General features: G+C 37.8%; 1 protein-coding gene across 5 annotated transcripts in view; it reads right to left on the bottom strand.

Annotated features, from left to right (window-relative positions):
• The window catches only part of RXFP1 (relaxin family peptide receptor 1), a 97,850-nt gene that overhangs the window by 39,140 nt on the left and 42,502 nt on the right, over positions 1 to 16,208 (bottom strand). For 4 of the 5 annotated variants that reach the window (XM_072773773.1, XM_072773774.1, XM_072773776.1 and 1 more), the window contains 2 exons: positions 5,728 to 5,826; positions 1,831 to 1,936 (listed from right to left, as the gene is read on the bottom strand). In XM_072773773.1, coding sequence (XP_072629874.1) covers positions 1,831 to 1,936; positions 5,728 to 5,826 — 205 coding nt within the window. Of the gene's footprint in view, positions 1 to 1,830; positions 1,937 to 5,727; positions 5,827 to 16,208 lie in introns of those variants that run through there. The other variant, XM_072773777.1, reaches the window with a different exon arrangement.

The raw sequence follows: 16,208 nt of genomic DNA, 5'->3' as shown, positions 1-16,208 counted from the left end.
ACGTCTTCAAATGCCTGTTGAGAATTTCTGTTGAGTGACCTGTTAATCTCAAATTGAAAAAGCCATCTAAAATTGCAGTCCTAATCTTACCCACTTACTGTCACCAAGTCTCCCCATTCTCCCATCACTGTATTACTCAGGATGGAAACCCTGAAGTCATCTTGGATCCTTCCTTCTCCCTTGCTTTCCTGTAGCCTGTCTTCATGAGGAGTTGTTCCATCCCGTTTTTTCCTCTATACCACGGGCTGAAAACCGGTGGCCCAAAGGACTGTACACACCTCTTTTTGAGTGGCTGTATGAATGTATGTATAAATGTATTGAGCCAGAACAGTTTTTTATTTTAATTTGAATCAGAATGCTTTCAGGCATTCTTTAGGGGCATGTGCTCTTTGGTTAGTCATTGTCTATCTTCTTGCAAACTTCCAGTTCTCTCCCCCTCTTCCTTTCTTATGCAAAGGTTAGTTACGTTGTGGGAGAATGGATTCAATTCTTACTTGTAAGAAAGTGAAAAATGAGACTGGCAGCATCAGGGTATTCTTTGATTTTCTGGTAATTTGATAAAAGTGATGGGGGTGATAACTGTTTCTCTTTGCAAATAGAATGAAATCATCTCAGTTTTTATACAGATCAGGTCCAGTCAGGATTTAAATCATGGAAACTCTCCACAGAATCTCAGATTATTATTTTATTCTAATAAAATATTATTATTGTTTTCTGTTGACTAATTACTATGACAAAGAGCTACGGTGACCTGAGGATAGGATAGAATGCTAGCCTTAGTTCAGGTGGGATTGTCACCTTCTTTGGAAAACAAGCCTTTGTGTGTGGTTTAACCTACTTGATGTTCTTAGCTCATTACCAATTTGGATAAACTCTTCAGGTCACTATCAATTGATTCTGTTAATTTGATGGTACTATTGTCTACAGGAACTCTGAGCTCTAGCCCTCTCCAACTCATATTTCAAGGAATTGAGTTGCTGTGTTATGTGGTTTGGGTTGGCAAAAGCAGGACTTGCCCATATTTGTAAACTTAAGAATTACTCCTATTTTGTCTTCATATACTCAAAAGTCAGCCATAAGGCACTTAAACATCTGGATGAAACAAAACACTCAGCAAAAACATTGGATTAAAGTATCTATCCTCCACTGATTTCTTTTGAAAAGTTTCAGCCATATGTGTGTGACTGTGTTGCTAAAGTTTGTTGAATTCAAATTAGTACTAGATCAACAAATCACTTACTATGAGGATAATTTTCTTTTATATATATAAGTTTGAGTTATTTGGAAAAAAAATCAATATATCTGAGTCAATGTGATTCAGAAGAGTTAGATTTTAAATGTGAAGTTCTGGGAATATTTTATCCAGTTTATTTCACTTGTTTTTTTTTTTTTTTTATAGATAAGAGTCTTTCCAACAAAGTCTAATAGAGCTCTTTCAATAAATGTCAATTCTTATACTAAGAAAACTCTATATAATAGTTTAACTGGCAGCCTTTTTCTTTAGTAGCACATAAATGATGACATCTTTTGTTTAGATAAAATACGGCGATACTAAATACGTCATAGGATTATTATGAGGGTCTAAATACATTAATGTATCTAAATACTCCATAGGATTATTATCAGAGACTAAATAGATTAAAATATTGAATAATTTAGAGTGGGGCCTAGCATTTAATAAATGTAAAATAAATAGCAGCAATCATTATAATTGACCGAGAACAATGACATCATCTTTGAATAAAAATGCATTAATAATGACAAGGCCTTAATTATAATTTTACAGGCGCTATTCTGGCCGTCAGGATGAAGCCATTCTTTTCTACTTACATTAGAGTCACATTTGAAGAAACTGATGGAACAGCTCGTAAATTGGTCTCATCACAGTCAACCTCTAAACCTCGGCAAACACATTGCATGGGCACAGAACCGACCACTGAATAAGGAGGAAGTCATAAGGAATGGGGATAGTGAAGGACCAGGAAGAGGAGGGTAATGAAAAGAAAGAAATGAAAAGCTATGAGAAAATTATTTAGTACAAAAGTATGTTGTACCTAATCAATATGGACAATGCTCTAAATTAAGTTCACAAAGTTCGCTTTTAATGTTAATGATGTTAAAACATTAAGAACACACAATTTACCAGCCCATGCATTTTTGTAAATAGCAGACTGTTCTCCATTTGTTGCAAAATGAATGTAGGCATCTGCTTTTACTCACTCGAGGAGAGTGGTTATGTCCAGGGGTGACATGATAGTGTGTGATGGGCTTTAATGTCCATATTAAAGCTGCTACTTAACAATAAAGTATTTATTAATGGCATAGTCAAATCCTTAATGAGAGGCTAAGTCATTTTTAACTAGGGAGAAAGAAGAACTAGGTGTGGACTATAGTGTTGGTAGAAATTTTTTTTTCTGGAAAATTCAGGAGTTTGTTAAAGGATTTCTTTTAAAATGATCTTTTGCTTATGTAGGGATGTAAGGATGCCTAAAATGTCATTTATGGGACTGAACTTTTTTTATGCATAGCCAGCCATTCTATTTTCACTGCTAGTTTTGGAAAGAGGGAGAATTGGATGTGTGCCTTTGGCCATCTTGTGGCGCTGTAGTGATAGTCTTACAGATGTGATCCCATTGTTCTAAGGTCTCTTAGAGACTGGTAATGATGTGTTCCTATATAGCTCAGTAATAGAATAGGATTGTTATTCAGTGTAATAAAGTCTGATTCCTGGCTTCCTGGGAAATGGTTGATTCACGAGAGCCATGAGGAGTGCTTCCTATCTACATTTATTTTGAAACCCTAACCTGTATAGCCGAGGTTACAGACTCATATGTCTATGGGGGACTGACACAAAATAGGTGTAGGCCTTGTCCCTATGTCCCAGTGGAAGAGCTTCTCCTAACTGTTGCCACATTAGGATAGGAACATGTGTAACCAAGTCAACCAACTTTCTCAAAGAAGCCAGAAATACAATGTTGTATATATACTTATCTATTAAAAATGATAATAGAGAACTCAAAATATTTTAAAATATCACAGAACAAACAAAACTTTCTATGAGAATTTTTTGTTTGTAGGTTTCTAGTTTTTGATCTTTACAGTAAAGCTTTCAGAGAGCAGAAAATTCTCTTAACGGCAAAGTAGAGATTTCTATGACAAAGCTGGTGGATGACTACTAACCAGCACGATTGGCTACAGACTTTGACCTAGTAAATATCCTTTTGCTCAGCTATGAGGGGACAGGTGTTCCTCCTCTCCTCCCAAATAACTCTACAGACTATTTTACGGGGTTACAAGAGATCAAAATCATAACTTAGGTTTTGTGTTTTTAGTAAACAGAGCCTCCGCCAAGAACTTTTAAACAGTTTTATGATTGTAAGTAACCATTTTGGCTATGGCTATCTGAAAACTGATTCTGTCTCCAAGTTAAAGCCACGTCTAACATGAGTGTTGTGGGGAAGGAAGGGTGTGGGTTGGGAGAGAGGATGAAGGTTTTGAGTGTGAGACTAGGAGGGGTAAAAATGGAGGGAGTGAAATTAGCATTACTTCCAACATCTTTTTTCTTTTTATATTGATGGAGCTAAGATAATTCATATATGTTTATTACAGGGTCACCTGTCATGGGGAAAAATGAAAAAATAACACCTAAATATCCAAGATCAGAAGAATGATTAAGCAAATTATGACACTTAAACATATATAGTATATTCAAAAAGAGCTTTTAACGGCATGGATACCTGATTATGCTAAAATGCTAAGTGAAAACATGATAAAAATGGTGTGTACAGGAAATTTCAAAAATGTTAAAAAAGACAAACGTACCAGCAAGTTAATGCTGGTAGCCTCTGAGTGGTGAAATTATGGTTGAGTAAACAATTCTTTCTAAATTTCTGTACTTTACATATCCCTCAAATTTAAACTCTAAAAATATATTGGTTAATGATTGATTTATTTTCCATGATATTGTTCTTGAGAGGTGACTTTATAAATGTGAATTTCTCACATTCTTTCACCCAACCAAGAATTATTATACACCATTCTCGGTTTAATTTCCAATAAATTCTTATACTAATTTGATTTCAATAAAGTGGTGCAATAGGAACTTTAAGTTTCACCCCCAAATTTTACACTATATTTTCCATTCTGTTTTATACTGCTTTTATGCTTGAAAAAGACAAATAATTATTGATTACCACTGCTTCCTGCACTCTTTAAAGAACTCTAATTTAAAATTATATATTTGTTCTTTAATAAAAACCGTTAATTTTTTTGATATATCATTTACTGTATAAATGATATAGAAGTTAGCCATGTAAACTTCCTATGAAGTTACACTTAGGACACATTTCTCCCAAAGTTCAGGATTAGGCAAAAAGTTATTTCTTTCGCTGACTTGATCTGTTTTTTTCCCCCCATTTGTTTGTTTTTGCTCTACAAGCCAGGCTATAAAAGTTTTGCTACCCATTATTTTCCTTCTTTAGCCTGATTACTACAAAATTCAGAACTAAGCTTTGGACAGTTATTGAACTTCTCAGTGAGGATTTCCTTATATAAATTTTCTTCCCATTCTCTTTCCCATTCACTGTTGAATTTTTGTCTTATATATTATATTAATGGCTTAAATCTGTTGGTAGTCATATTTCTATTATAAACTGCTGAAAACCCACTTGGGAATAAAGAGATATAAAAATATTCAATTAAAATTTAAGACATGAAAAGACTAATCAAACAACAACAAAAATCTATGTTTTGCAGTAACATGACATAATCCATTAATTTTTTTGTATGATATTAGCAGTTGAATTATGTCTGTTACCTTTTTTCTTTCCCAAAAGGTTTCAGCCTTTCAATGCTCAGTAATTTGGTCTCTGTGAGAAAATGTGAGGCTGAGACAGATTGCTGAGTAGCTTGTGGGTTTACAGAATGGATGCATGCTTCCTTAAATTGGGGCCTGTTAGTATTTTTTTTATTAATCGCATTTGAATACTGAAGATAAAAAAATTAAACATTTTTTAAAAAAAGCTATACTTTACTATTTGTGATAGAACATAAAGGAAAAATTATAGTAAAGGATTCCCCCACACACACACACTCGCCCACTATTTAACCAAGGTTTTGTAAAGCTAGGATCAAAATGATAACTCTAAAGCACAAATTTACATTTGCATAATTTATTACAATAAACAAAATTTATTTAAAAGGAGCTATTTACAAGATCTTCCTGTTCTAAAATATCACAGCCTGTCCTGAGGTTATACCCTCCCACAGCCCCTTCAGTGTTTTTAGAAATTCTCAGTATGTGACTAAGCATAGCAGGTTATAATTAATGAGGCTTTTTTGTAGTTCTAAAGTAGTTTAGACCTCAGAAGATTTTTCACTTGCAAACACTGAAATGCAAACAGCTTCTCTGCTCTTCTGTTTCTACAGTTTCCTTGGTATCAGAGGCTATAATGACTGTGAAAAAAAAACCCACCATAAAATAGCAACCCTGAGGGACATTAATTGTGTTCACAACAATACCTGGCATGATATATATTGCTTTCAAACTTAAGATCTCTGAGTCACTTTTAAATAAAATTCTCAAATTAAGGCTGCATGTCTAATAGAGTTTGTTTTAGAAAACTATAATTGACCTTTTTAATAAAAATATGTTGGATGTAACTTTTAAAAACATGATATTTTCTTTGAACTCATGGGAAAGGAGACTCAATGCCACTGATTACTTACAGCATTCAGATGTTTGTGCCTCAAAGGGATATGAGGAAGTCATTCTGTAGTAATTGGCAACATACTTGTCAAATTGCAAAGGCCATCCGTTGTTGTCTCCTAAAATAAGTCAGAGAGCAGAAAAGTTCAAGAAAACTGAAATATTCTGGTGTGTTGGGAAAAATAACTCTTTTCTTTAAAGTGAATAAGACAGTCTCAATCTTAGTGAGATAAATATCATCTGGGAGTTTGTTGACAAATGTGAATTTCTGGGTCCCCCCCCCCCCACCTAGAAGCCCTGATTACATAGGTCTGAGATGGGTCTCCAAGTCTCCACTGTGGGCACTATAGGTGATTCTTCAGCAAGTAGTGTTTGTTTGTTCATTTATTCATGAAAGACACACAGAAAGAGGCAGAGACACATTCCCCACAGGGAGCCCGATGAGGGACTCCGGGATCATGACTTGAGCCAAAGGCAGAGGCTCAACCACTGAGCCACCCACATGTCCCAGCAAGTAGAGTTTGAATCACATTTTCAGAGACAGTACTTTCTTAAGTATTGGAATATAGCACACTGTTCATAGTATATTAATTATATTATGGTTAATCTTCTATCATTTAAACTGATGTTGGAGGTGTGTTAACATGGATAGACAGTCATGATTGTTAAAGAAAAGAAGAAGAAAAATAACATGACCAGCATGATTGCATTCCATTTTTTTAAGGGCATCATGGTGTCATGGATGTTTTTAAGGGGAATTATCTTCTGATCGCTTACATATTTTATCATCTATATTTCCTGATTTTGATATTAAAAGCCTGTATCATTGAAAAAAACCCCACAATAGTAAAAGTCTTTCATTAGGGAGAAAAAATGAAAATAAGTCTTCTTCACAAAATTCCTTATGACCTTTTAGTTATTTTTAAACATAAGAGACAATGAAGCCAATCAGGTGATAGAATGGACAATGAATGGGAATGTAGGCACAACTTCTTTGGAGATCTTTGCAGATGGTACAAACTTTCATCCTACTGGGAAAGTATGGATGTGATCCTTTCCAGAGGTTCTAAATTTTTTTCAGAATGTTGTCAGGATTCTTTAAGGATGCATAAACATATGAGCAGATGATAAAAACTATAAAGTTTATCCTGATTTTAAAAACTAGTATTAAATCTAGCACTGATTTTTTTTAAAAAGATTTTATTTATTTATTTGAAAGGAGAAACAGAAATAGTGACAGAGCTAGCGTGAGAGAGAACAGGAGCAGGGAGGAGAGGGAGGGAGGACGAGGCTCCCTGCTGAGCAGGGAGCCCAAAACAGGGCTCCATCCCAGGACCCTGGATCATACATAGCCCACCAAACGAAAGGCAGGCGCTTAACCTACTGAGCCACTCAGGGGCCCCAAATCTGGCATGAGTTTTATAAATGATTTCTGCCATGGATGTATAATTCAAATCTGAGACTTGAATCCAGACATTACAACTTTGTTCAGTGGCATGGATTTGGTGACATGGTCTTTATCATAACCATGGTTCCAACTCTTATCAGAGGACTTCCAAATTATATCTTCAACCTGCACTTTTTCTACTGTAATAATATGTGATCAGTTTACTATAGGCATCTCAAATTCAATATTTTTAATATGCAACTCATTATATTTTTCCATATAATCTTTGTTACTCCTAAATTCTCTGGATTGGTGAATGGTCCCCACAATGTATCAAGTTGCCCAAAACTGAAAAGTAAGTTTCTGGGAATATGCTCATATCTGATGCAATATGATTTGTAATAATTCCCCCCTTCTCGAAAGGAGAAAAAAATGAGTGGGAAATATCAGGGAGGGAGACAGAACATGAGAGACTCCTAACTCTGGGAAACGAACTAGGGGTGGTGGAAGGGGAGGTGGGCAGGGGGTGGGGGTGACTGGGTGACAAGCACTGAGGGGGGCACTTGATGGGATGAGCACTGGGTGTTATTCTATATGTTGGCAAATTGAACACCGATAAAAAATAAATTTATAAAAAAAAATTCCCCCCTTCTCCAGGTTATTTTTTTATTTTTCCATGCTCATTAACTCCTCCATGAAGACCATCTTTGGAAAAGGAAAGGTATACTAACACAAATGCTATATATAACTTGTAAAATTAGACTTCCTTTTATAAAGAAATCCCACCAAATGCAAAAAATTGGAAAGAAGATTGTTTAAACATTGTGTTTAAAATATTCTCCTTCTGAACCTTGATGTCCTTCGACAGATGCGTGGATAAAGAAGATGTGGTCTATATATACAATGGAATATTACTCAGCCATCAGAAGAGATGAATACCCACCATTTGCTTTGACGTGGATGGAACTAGAGGGTATCATGCTGAATGAAGTAAGTCAATCGGAGGAGGACAATCATCACATGGTTTCACTCATACGGGGAATATAAAAAATTGTGAAAGGAATTATAAGGGAAAGGAGGGAAAATGAGTGGGAAAAATTAGAGAGGGTGACAAAACATGAGAGACTCCTAACTCTCGGAAAGGAACAAAGGGTAGTGGAAGGGGAGGCAGGTGGGGGGATGGGGTAACTGGGTGATGGGCACTGAGGGGGGCACTTGATGGGATGAACACTGGATGTTACACTATATGTTGGTAGATCGAACTTCAATAAAAAAATAAATCTTAAAAATAAAATAAATATTCTCTCTCCTTTAGCATGCTTCATTAGTTTTAAAACTGATCTATTACAGAAGACTTCAAAATAAAAGTAGCAAAGTAATATAATGAGATCTCAGTTCAGAGAGAGAGGAGTGATGGCCCTCCAGCTTACGAACTGCAGACTTTGGCACGAGACCTCAGCTGGGCACCAGTAACTAGGTGGCCAGTAACAATATCCTAGAAATGGCAAAACCCAGCCATCCCCAGCCTTTGACATCATGAGGATGACCTCAGGCAGAGAAACAGGAAGAAGGGGAGGGAATTGGAAAGACTGAGCTTGTACAGCTAAATAGAGACTACAAGTTATTGAGACCCAGGCAGATTTTGTGAAGTTGGCTCCTCCCCTTTCTCTACTGGGTTTAGAATGGCTTTGTTGTTCTTTAGAAGTTGGTAACTCAAATCTCTGTTTTCCAGACCTCGGGCAGCTAGGGTTCTTGTGATAGATAAGTTTCTACCTTTTGGATGCATGCAAGTGAGACTGGAAGTTTGCGGATACCCGTCTTGTGGGTATGTAGTGCAAGTTGGGGCAGTTAGTGCAGTCAGCCTCAGCGTTCAGTTTCACAGGTAAGGAGAGGATTGGGTGCACTAGTGACACACCAGTGACTAGTGGCAACAGCAGCAGATGCTTCTTGATCTTGAGCTTGCAATTATGGTGGTTTGTTTTCCCGCTCCTGACTCCTCTCTCTATAGCCTTTACAGTGATTCCATAAACAGCTTCTTCCCTGTATGAAATCTCTTTTTTTCTTAAGAGCTCCTCCCCACCCCCAAGCTAGAGTGGTTTGTTTCCTCCTCCCAGAGGGGATTGAAGATAACAGACTCTCAAGGATGGAAACATTGGATTGATGATCTGACCTGGTCCGTTTTGAAGATAATGGCAATACTGTCACTATCCGAAAATAGGACTCTCAAAATTTATGGTACACTGTGACAAAGAAGTTACTTAAATGATGTCTTAAGGCTTCCTTACAACATGCCTCTTGGAAGGCTACAGTCTGGCAAAGTGGTTGTTACCATAAATCATTAGAATGAAAATGAGGAATTTCAAGGGTTGTGGATTAGGATAGCTATGGAGATGTCTTGGAGAGATTAAAGCAAGGAAATGGGACAGGCCCAGGGTTTAACATTATCAGTTCGAGAAAGTTTAGAGAACCAGAGAGCTTCCATGACTACTCTAAGGTAATTTTTTTTAAATCTCTGTGATCTCAGGGTTGATGTTACCTCAAATCAGAATCTGATCCAATGGGTTACCAAGGTGACAGTGTAAGCCTAATTCATGTTTTGTTATCTCTTTTAAGTGAACTTTAGGACACTGATTTGGAAGGGAGGAGACCCCCTGAACTGTAATAGGACATTTGAATGTGTAGAGTTGAATTTGAATGCTCCAAATCCTTATCCTATGCAACCGTTCCTGTCAGCAGAAGCAGCTCCCTTCCCTTGTCCCATGAGATTGGCTGTGGTTTGTTGGAGACATGCTGGTTGCTTTACTTGAGGTAAATAACATGTGAGGTCTCTCCAGGCCCCACACGTTGATCCTTCTTTGTCATCTCCCAGCCTATCATAATCAGAGTCAGATCCCAGCACACCCCAGAAGCCAAACATTTAGGAAATAAAAAGATCGGCACCATAAGAATTTGCTATTTCATATAAGCAGAAACCCAAGGAAATTGTGTGGGAACATCTTCTGACTGTACTAGACCAGGAGGAGGGACTGTAATTTTGATTGGGCAAAGCTCTTTAATATGGGTTTCTGGATTCAATGCGCTAGCTCAAGCAGTAGTTTGCCAGATTGTTGACCAGAATCCAGACTCAATGTCACCTTGGGCTAAATAAGTTGAGAGAGAAATGCTTATGGGTACTGATTGAGTCACCAAAGGGGTAGATTACGAGGGATATGGCCATGTATTGCAGAGCTGCATTGGATACCATAGATTGGCTTGTCCAACCTCCGTTCAATTCCCCCTCCATCGGTGTTCCTGGAAAGCAGAGACTGAAAAGCTTACGACACTACCTCACATCTCCTATACAGCCAGGATCGGGTGTACTCACACGTTTTGGTTGGTAAAAGAAAGGTAGAGATCACTTTCCTATTGGTGTATCTAAAACAGAGACGTTGTATTAAGAGGCAATTGAGGGATCCCTGGGTGGCGCAGCGGTTTGGCGCCTGCCTTTGGCCCAGGGCGCGATCCTGGAGACCCGGGATCGAGTCCCACGTCGGGCTCCCGGTGCATGGAGCCTGCTTCTCCCTCTGCCTGTGTCTCTGCCTCTCTCTCTCTCTCTCTCTCTGTGACTATCATAAAAAAAAAAAAAAAAAAAAAAAGAGGCAATTGAAGCAGCGGTAGGGCTATAGGCTATTTGCGTTATCACCAGCTTTGCGGGTGCAAAGAGGTGGTTCTGTTAGCAGCAGGGGCAGCAGAATCAACAGTGGTGGTGTAGCCACTCAGTCTCTGGATTATGGCTTTGTTGGGGTGCTGTTGATTCAATGGCATCAATGGGAGCCTTGCTGTCATCATCCACTCTTCCAGCTTTACTGGGAATTTTGTAAGTATCTAATTTCTGTTCAACAGATCTAGAATGGGTTCTGTTTCATGCATTAAGCCCTGATAGATACAGAGACTATTTGAATTATTGGACTAAAATATGGTTTACATGTGATCGGACATCTACAGCATTTGGGGAGCTCAAGTATAAACTTGTGAGTGAGAACTAAACACTGCATTTTTTCCCTGAAACTCTGAGCTTTCATGTAGTTTAGTCCTGTGACCTCACTACAGAAATGATGACACTTTTCAACATTTCTCTGCATCTATTTGTTTCCTTGGCTGTCAGGTTTTGGTTTATGGCTTTGGCTTGTCCCCCTTTCCTGGTTTGGCTGTGTTTGTTGGCTTTTGGGCAAGTTTTTACTTTTAAAAACTTGGTTCATATCATTAGATATAAGAAAGGAGAATTCTGTGAGAAGGTTTGATTCCTCCATTTTAATAGAGAAGTTGGATGTTAGCACTTAGCACTAAAAGAACTTGTATTTAGCAAATACCTACTAAACTGTAGTAGGGACTTTATTTTGTCTGCATAGCTCTATTCGATCATTATTGTCATTTCCATGTACGGATGGAAAAACTGCTTCTAAGAAGTTTAAGTGAAACATTATTAGAAATTACTAGAGTTAAAATAATAAAATTATTTTCATATTCTCTTTTCTAGACCAAATACATGATTTATCAGTTTGATAGTCTACCTACAGAATTCCAACTTCAGTGTGATATCGGCTTTAAATACCCAGCTATTAAAAACTAAAACTAAATAAATAAATAAAAGGTTTTATTTTTACCAGCTATTACTATCTATTATCTATTTTTCTGTCGTCTATTTCGTTTCCATATTTAGGCTCTTACATCAGATTTGCATGAATTATACAAAAATTCATTTGAATAACAATCAGAAGTAGATATTAACTGGAATTTATGTTCACCACTATTGTAACTTGTGGAATCAGTGAAAGCATTGGAAATCACCAAAGTATTACTAAAAAATTAATTTAATAAAATAAAGTTTCATATTTATGTTATGATTTTTAACACATTTATAAATGTTATAAATAAAACATGTAAGATAAGTAATTTGTGCCTGGATATGTTGAGGTATTGATTATTTTTATAAGCAAGTTTATGGTGTATCTATGGAGCGAGGGTGGCATTCGTGTGCAAAAGTCTGAAGAATTCCTCCTTGCAGGCTGCCAGTGCCTTGTTGGCTTTGCAGGAGGAGAAGGAGGTACACACTCCACGTTCATGTTCCTGTCCCTGACACATCCACCCAGACCTCAGAAAACAGCAATGGATATTGGGTGAAGTGACAGCGTTCCAGAACACAGGGTGTTTCTGTGGTTAGTGTTTCACTGCCACAAGGGAATTTATGAGATCAGGGGGTTGGGGGAGTGCCCGCAGATGTTGATTGTCTCACTCTGGTTCTTAGCAGGCCCTATATTGAACTGAACTCGTACAAATGAACTATTTCAATTTGTGACACTTTTACCATTAACTGATAGTGTAGTGCTTAAAATCATAGGCTTGGGGCCCTGCACTAATCCTTTGCCCCTTACCATTGCTGGCTATTTTAAGGGGTTCTCTATATATGGCCTTGGTTGCAATATTTTGGTCCAACAAATCCACACAGTGTAGCTATTTATGCTGCTTCTCTTTTCTTTTAAAAAATACTTATTTACTTATTTTAGAGAGACAGAGAGTGGGGGTGCAGGGAGAGGGTGAGAAAGAATCTCAAGCAGATTGCCTGCTGAGCGTGGAAGCCTATGTGGGACTTGATCCCTGATCCTGAGATCATGACCTGAGCTAAAACCAAGAGCTGGACATTTAACTGACTGAGCCATCCAGGAGCCTTTTCTTTTTCTTAATCCTCCTCCTTTTCTCTCTCTCTCTACCTCATTGTACCTAAACACAACACAGACACACACACACACAGAGTGGAAAAAAAAAAGAGAAAAAAAAAGAGAAAAAAAGGTGATATCAGGATAGATGAGGGGGATTTTAGAATTCAGAAAGAAACAGGACAAACCTGCTTATACTTTCCCAAAATAGAATATATCTTTTCCGGGGGGGATCTCTTTTTAAACAGCAACATTTTCAAACACACAAGCTTTTTAGTAATTAGCCTTCACCTTTCTTTCTGCCTTCCCAAAGCATTTACTTCTTCCCACCCATAACTTCCTCCCACCAGAAGGCAGGAATATAGAACATAGGAATTGTAGCCAAAATTGGAAAGTTAGCATTTTTAAGAAAACAGCTTAGTAGATGGGTTTCTATATTTTAAATCTTTCATTTTTAAGGACGTCTGGGGGCAGCGAGCAGAATGGTTTTTCATGCTTGAGTAACGATCCCACTGAAGTTTTTTTTTTTTTTTTTTTTTTTTTTAAAGATTTTATTTATTTATTCATGATAGTCACAGAGAGAGAGAGAGAGGCAGAGACACAGGCAGAGGGAGAAGCAGGCTCCATGCACCGGGAGCCCGATGTGGGATTCGATCCCGGGTCTCCAGGATCGCGCCCTGGGCCAAAGGCAGGCGCCAAACCGCTGCGCCACCCAGGGATCCCCCCACTGAAGTTTGATTCTCTGATTTCTCTTGAGGCCTCACAGGGTAGTATAACAAGCACTGTCCTAAAAGAACATTGTGGTAGGGGTTATGGGTTCCTATGTATTGGTACTACTGCATGAATAGCATTGATGACATATATGCTTACTAAAAAAGAGATTTTTCTAGCTAAAATATGATGTAATGATGCTACTGTTAAAAAGGAGACAGTAGGCCCCAGGTGGTGTCACTGGTGCTAATCCCCATGTTGGCAAACCAAGCCTTAATACCTAACCTAACTAGTCTTAACTGCCCAGGAATGTGATCTTTAACCAGCCAACCTAAAATTTCCGGGTCAGGACTAGGAGGTAATCCGCTGATAAATCTCTTCTATTTCTCTTAGGAGGGCAACATTGCTTAAAACAATGCATTCTTTGTTAATAATTTCCTTTCCTTTTTTTTTTTTTTTTGGCTCCCTCTCTGGCTTTAGAAACCCTTCCTTTCTTTTGCTTAACAGTTTCTACCTGCTAGCTTGCATGCAGCTTACTTCACGAATAGTTAAATAAAGCCAATTTGACCAATTTATTTAGTTGAATACTTGTTATTTAACACAGTGTGGATACAAATTAATGACATAGACCGAGAAGAGGCTGATGGTGCATGCTGCATGAGCTCAGTAGATACTCGCTGAGTGAATGAAAGAATGAATGAATGAGGCTTTATCCTCAAACACACTTCAGAGAAAACCCAGTCTCTTATTCAACAATAAAATTTGGGAACTGAAGCAGTTTTCAAAAACACAGTTTTCCAGGCTCTTCTACTGGACATTCTGATTTATGTCAGTATGGGGTCTAGGGATCTATATTTTCCACCTGCTGTCACAGGTGAGTCTTAGAACATGTTTTGGGAGAACTGCACTATGAAATTCACCCCAGCCAGCTGGAGCCCTTGCCACATGCAGTGGAGCACAGCTAGATTTAGCAACAGAAAAATCTTGACAATCAGAAGGAGCATGCTTCTTCTCTTTTAGCAAAGTTGCTGTTAATAATGAGTTAAGAGCTCAAATAAGATTAATGCAAGTGATCCTTCATTTAAGGATATTTTGCTTATATCTTTCTTATTACGCTTACTATAGTCTGCTTCATCCCATGCTTATCTACATATGCATTTTATCTCCTTATGAGAGTATAGTGGGAAATAATCTTATAAACTGATGCATTTTTAATATACTTCAGTGACCACAAAGGTAGTTTTAGCATATGTAAAATATGGTATAGGAAATATTAAAATATTATTTCACTTGCACCAAGTATTTGTTATAATTTAGTTATGGAAAAGTGGATTACACATCCATCAGAATTTTGGACAAGGCACCCCCCCCTCCATGCTCTCAGATTCTCCTGGCACAGGTGTGGGGTGAGGGGAAGCAGTGGAGGTTCAAGGAATGAGGTCTGGATGCAAATGGGAAAGGTCCAGGTTTCTTGAATGCACTAATTTGTTATGGTGCTATATTAGGCTTTCCTCAAATAGTTTCCTGGGATTCTCCATGAGAAGAGAGCTCCATGGTGAAATATGTTTGGAAATGCTGCATCTTATATTTCCACTTAGGATTGACAATGCATGCTAGTAGGATGAAAGGAGAAGGCAAGCCTTAAAGAAATATCCTGACTTTTGTTAAATTCTTGTTATAAGATGCCATACATTTTGTAAAGTGTTTGCTTTTGCATTTGCACAAGAAAGAGTATGCCTAGATCACTGGTTTTCAAAATGTAGATGCAGGACCAGCAGTATCAGCATCACTTGGGGACTTTGAAGAAGAGCAAATTCTTGAGCATCATTCTAGAGGCAATGAATCAGACAGAAATTGGTGTTGGGGCTGAGCCATCTAGGTTTTAAGAAGCCTACTGAAGTTTGAAAAACCACTGCTCTGCACTCACTAATCACTTTTTAGGTATTCTGAATATGGTAATAAAATTGTGCATAGTGAAGTGAATCATTTCAAAACATTAACAAGTATGATATTCATCTGCTGTGCTTGTTAAAATGCAGATTTCTGGGCTTCCATACTGCCTCCAAGATGAGCATTTCTAGGGGTAGAGTTCAGAACTCTAGCACCTCTCACTAGCCCCCAGGAGACATTGCTGCTGCTGGTTCTCAGAGCTGGCTTCCCAAGAGTTCCCATAAATTTGCAGGAGCCACTTCTGGGTACCTTGGATATTTGGATTTTGAACCAAAAGTTAAGGGACTTGAGTCTGTCTGAGAGGAAGCCAGAACAAGGGAGGGTATAAGAATGCTGTGTTTAAATGGTCTCCTTTTTAATTTTTTAAAATTTTATTTATTTATTTATAAAGATTGTATTTATCCTTTTGACACAGAGAAAGAGCACATGCAGAGGGAGCAAAAGGGAAAGGGAGATGGAGAAGCAGACTCCATCCAGGGCTCCATCCCAGGACCCTGGGAATCAGGACTTGAGCTGAACGCAGCCGCTAAACCTACTGAGCCACCAGGTGTCCCGGTCTCCTTTTTTATTAAAATTAAAGTATAAGTCCTATGGGTTATAGTGTACCTGCTTATTGACTAATGAATGAATAATTTATAAAGTTTGGATTTATGTAAAGTGGAGCATTCCTGATTCTCGGACATTTACTCAATTCTCAGCACCCATTCTTGGAACATATGGAGAATCTTTGTCTCAGAAAGTAATGATCCCCAAAGTAAAG

The sequence above is a fragment of the Canis lupus genome, chromosome 13 (assembly GCF_048164855.1).
Source record: "Canis lupus baileyi chromosome 13, mCanLup2.hap1, whole genome shotgun sequence".
NCBI classification, from domain to species: Eukaryota; Metazoa; Chordata; class Mammalia; order Carnivora; family Canidae; genus Canis; species Canis lupus.
This window is presented reverse-complemented; position numbering and strand designations above follow the sequence as displayed.